Source organism: Mesitornis unicolor, unplaced genomic scaffold (genome assembly GCF_000695765.1).
Source record: "Mesitornis unicolor isolate BGI_N332 unplaced genomic scaffold, ASM69576v1 scaffold30804, whole genome shotgun sequence".
Classification (NCBI taxonomy): Eukaryota; Metazoa; Chordata; class Aves; order Mesitornithiformes; family Mesitornithidae; genus Mesitornis; species Mesitornis unicolor.
In genome coordinates, this window is record NW_010181269.1 from 752 (window position 1) to 3,166 (window position 2,415).

Consider the following 2,415-nt stretch of genomic DNA (forward strand, 5'->3'; position numbering starts at 1 on the left):
CAGGTTGATCTCTTGGAGGACAAAGGCCATGCTCTTGCTCAAGCATACTCAGACCCTCTTTGCCTTACATCTTCACACCAACCAGCAGAGCACTCCTTTAGATGAAGTCCTGCTAGAACGGAAGCACAGATCAGGCCAGAGAAGCTGCCCTCCAGTACCCACTTCCACATCAGCACCATTCAGCTTGTTTCAACACCCAGTTCTAGGAGTACAGCCTAAAGCCCCATCCATCCTCCAGTTAAGTAAGACTCTGTTGGCATCCCTCCACGCAGGAAGCAGAGCTGATGCCTGTGCAGCCCATGGAAGAGTTGTGCCTTCAGTGACAGCTGGAACTTGATCTGTCATCTCAGATATTGAGGAAAAGTAGAGTAGAGGGTTTTTTCCAGGACATCCACCTATTAGTGAACAGTTCTTTCCTTCTGTCTCTGGTAATCTGGAAAGGAAACAGAAGGCAAGGCTGAAAGGGTAGAAGCAGCAGTTGCTGATGACAAGGGGGAATTAGCCAAAATATTCTAGGAAAACATAAATTCTGTTTATACCTCGCTAAGTAGAGGCAGCTTTTGCCACCTTCTTGGGTAGCAGCTGGCTTTAAAATAGTGTATTTGCTCCCCAGCCAGTCATTTCAAGTTATTTTAGAGCAACTTAGAACAAAAGTTTGTTTAAAGTCCTCTCTTCCCTTGCTCCATATTTTTATTTTCTCCACTTTCACTGAAGGGTCAGTTTCCATTTTATGAGGACTATGTTGCTAAGTCCTGCTCTACAAGGTTTTTTATGTGGGCAGTTGAAGCCAGTCCTTCCTGTTTTGACCCAGTAGCTGCCCTGATCCCCAGATCAAAGCCCAATGTCCTTTCTGATCTGCAGGCTTAGCACCATTTATGACCTTGTATTCATAATGGCTAAGCTCACATGGAACCAGCAGGGCTGCAGGGCAGTCCGCTGCCCAGGGAGAAATGTTGCTACGTGAGAGGACTCTCAGATCACGGGCACTTACTGTAGGGGAAGTAACGCACACGCATGGTGATTTCACGGGCTGTCTTCAGGATCTCCACAGCCTGAAAGTGAAAAGAGTTGCTCAGTGACCAGACTGGGCTGCAGGACAGGAAAGAGGAACGTAGCAGTTACGTGGTGCCACCAGCTGAGTTGGTGCAGGCTGGGAGGCAGGAAGGCGATGGTGTGTGCACGGACTCCCCATCCCATCCCTGCTCCAGCAGCTGGGCCACAGGAGCGCTCACCTTGCTGTGCTCAATGTCCTGGAAATCCACATCATTCACTGACAGCACTTGGTCCCCTTCCTGCAGACCAGCTCTGTGTGCGTCCGAGTCAGGGATCACCTGCGAAGCGAAAAGCAGAGGCAGCAGCAGTGACTCCTCACACAGCCGAGGCAGCCCAGCCCCACAGCCTCCCCACAGTGCCCACCCAGCATGCTCACACGGGACTGGGGAGGGCAGAAAGAAAGGACTGCAGTGCACCAGCAACATGCCGTGGGCTGGGGAGAGAGCAGAAAATGGTGCAGGACTCTCTGATTGCTGCTTGGTGCATGGCAAATTACAGCTATGAGTTCAGAGATGCGTATAAGGCATGTGATAGTCACCCTGCATGCCCAGCTGGCTCAGCAACACCCAAGGGAACAGGCAGAACATGGGGAGGGAATGGCAGAAGGACAGACACACCTTGGAGATGAAGATCCCCAGCTGTGAGGCTTTTCCTCCCCGGATGTTGAAACCCAGCTGTGGGAGAAACCAGCAGTCAAATGCAGCCACCCCCTTCATCCCAGGACCTCTCCCACTGGTAACGTGTTCCTTCCCCATGGAGCAGAGGTCTTGGTGCTGCAGCAAGCACCAGTTCCTCTCTGCTGACTCCCGTGGCTATCTCACCCTGAACACCCTAGGGGTTCCCTGTCCTTTACCAGCTCCACATCACAACGTTCTGGACTTCTCTGCCTCACCCACTAAGCTTTCTTCTCCCGTCATGGCACAGCCCTTCCCAGTTAGCAATGCCCCCTCCGTCCTGCCCTGTCCTGTCCCTGGATGAGGGAAGCACCGGGATCCTGCCCTCAGCACCTCATCTCAGCTGGGGGTTATCACAACCCCGCAGCTCTGCCGGCCTCTCCAACTGGTTTTTGCCAGGAAAGGCACCAGCAAAAACGAACGTGAATCAAACACGGGAAACACCACGCCGAGGAAGCGACTGGGCAGGACCCACACCTGCCCACGGAACCCGTGGGTCAAGGCTCCGGAGCCCATGGAGCGAGAGGGGTAATCGGGGTCTCACCTGCGCCCCGGGCGGCTTCTTCAGGACGATGGTGCGGGGCAGGAACTGGGTGAGCTCGTTGTTGTAGTCGGGGTGGAAAACCCTCTGCAAAGCAACGTGCCGGCGGCTGTCAGCGGGCGGGACCCGCCGCGCACCCCTGGGCCG

At 54.2% G+C, this 2,415-nt stretch overlaps 1 protein-coding gene across 1 annotated transcript; it reads right to left on the reverse strand.

Annotated features, from left to right (window-relative positions):
- Positions 1 to 398: 398 nt before the first annotated feature.
- Positions 399 to 2,355, reverse strand: PDZD11 (PDZ domain containing 11; the record flags this gene model as incomplete). Its single annotated transcript, XM_010183384.1, has 5 exons — positions 399 to 433; positions 992 to 1,052; positions 1,233 to 1,331; positions 1,671 to 1,727; positions 2,272 to 2,355. Coding segments are annotated over 5 exons (336 nt in total), but the record flags the coding sequence as incomplete, so codon positions are not given.
- Between the last annotated feature and the right edge of the window lie 60 nt (positions 2,356 to 2,415).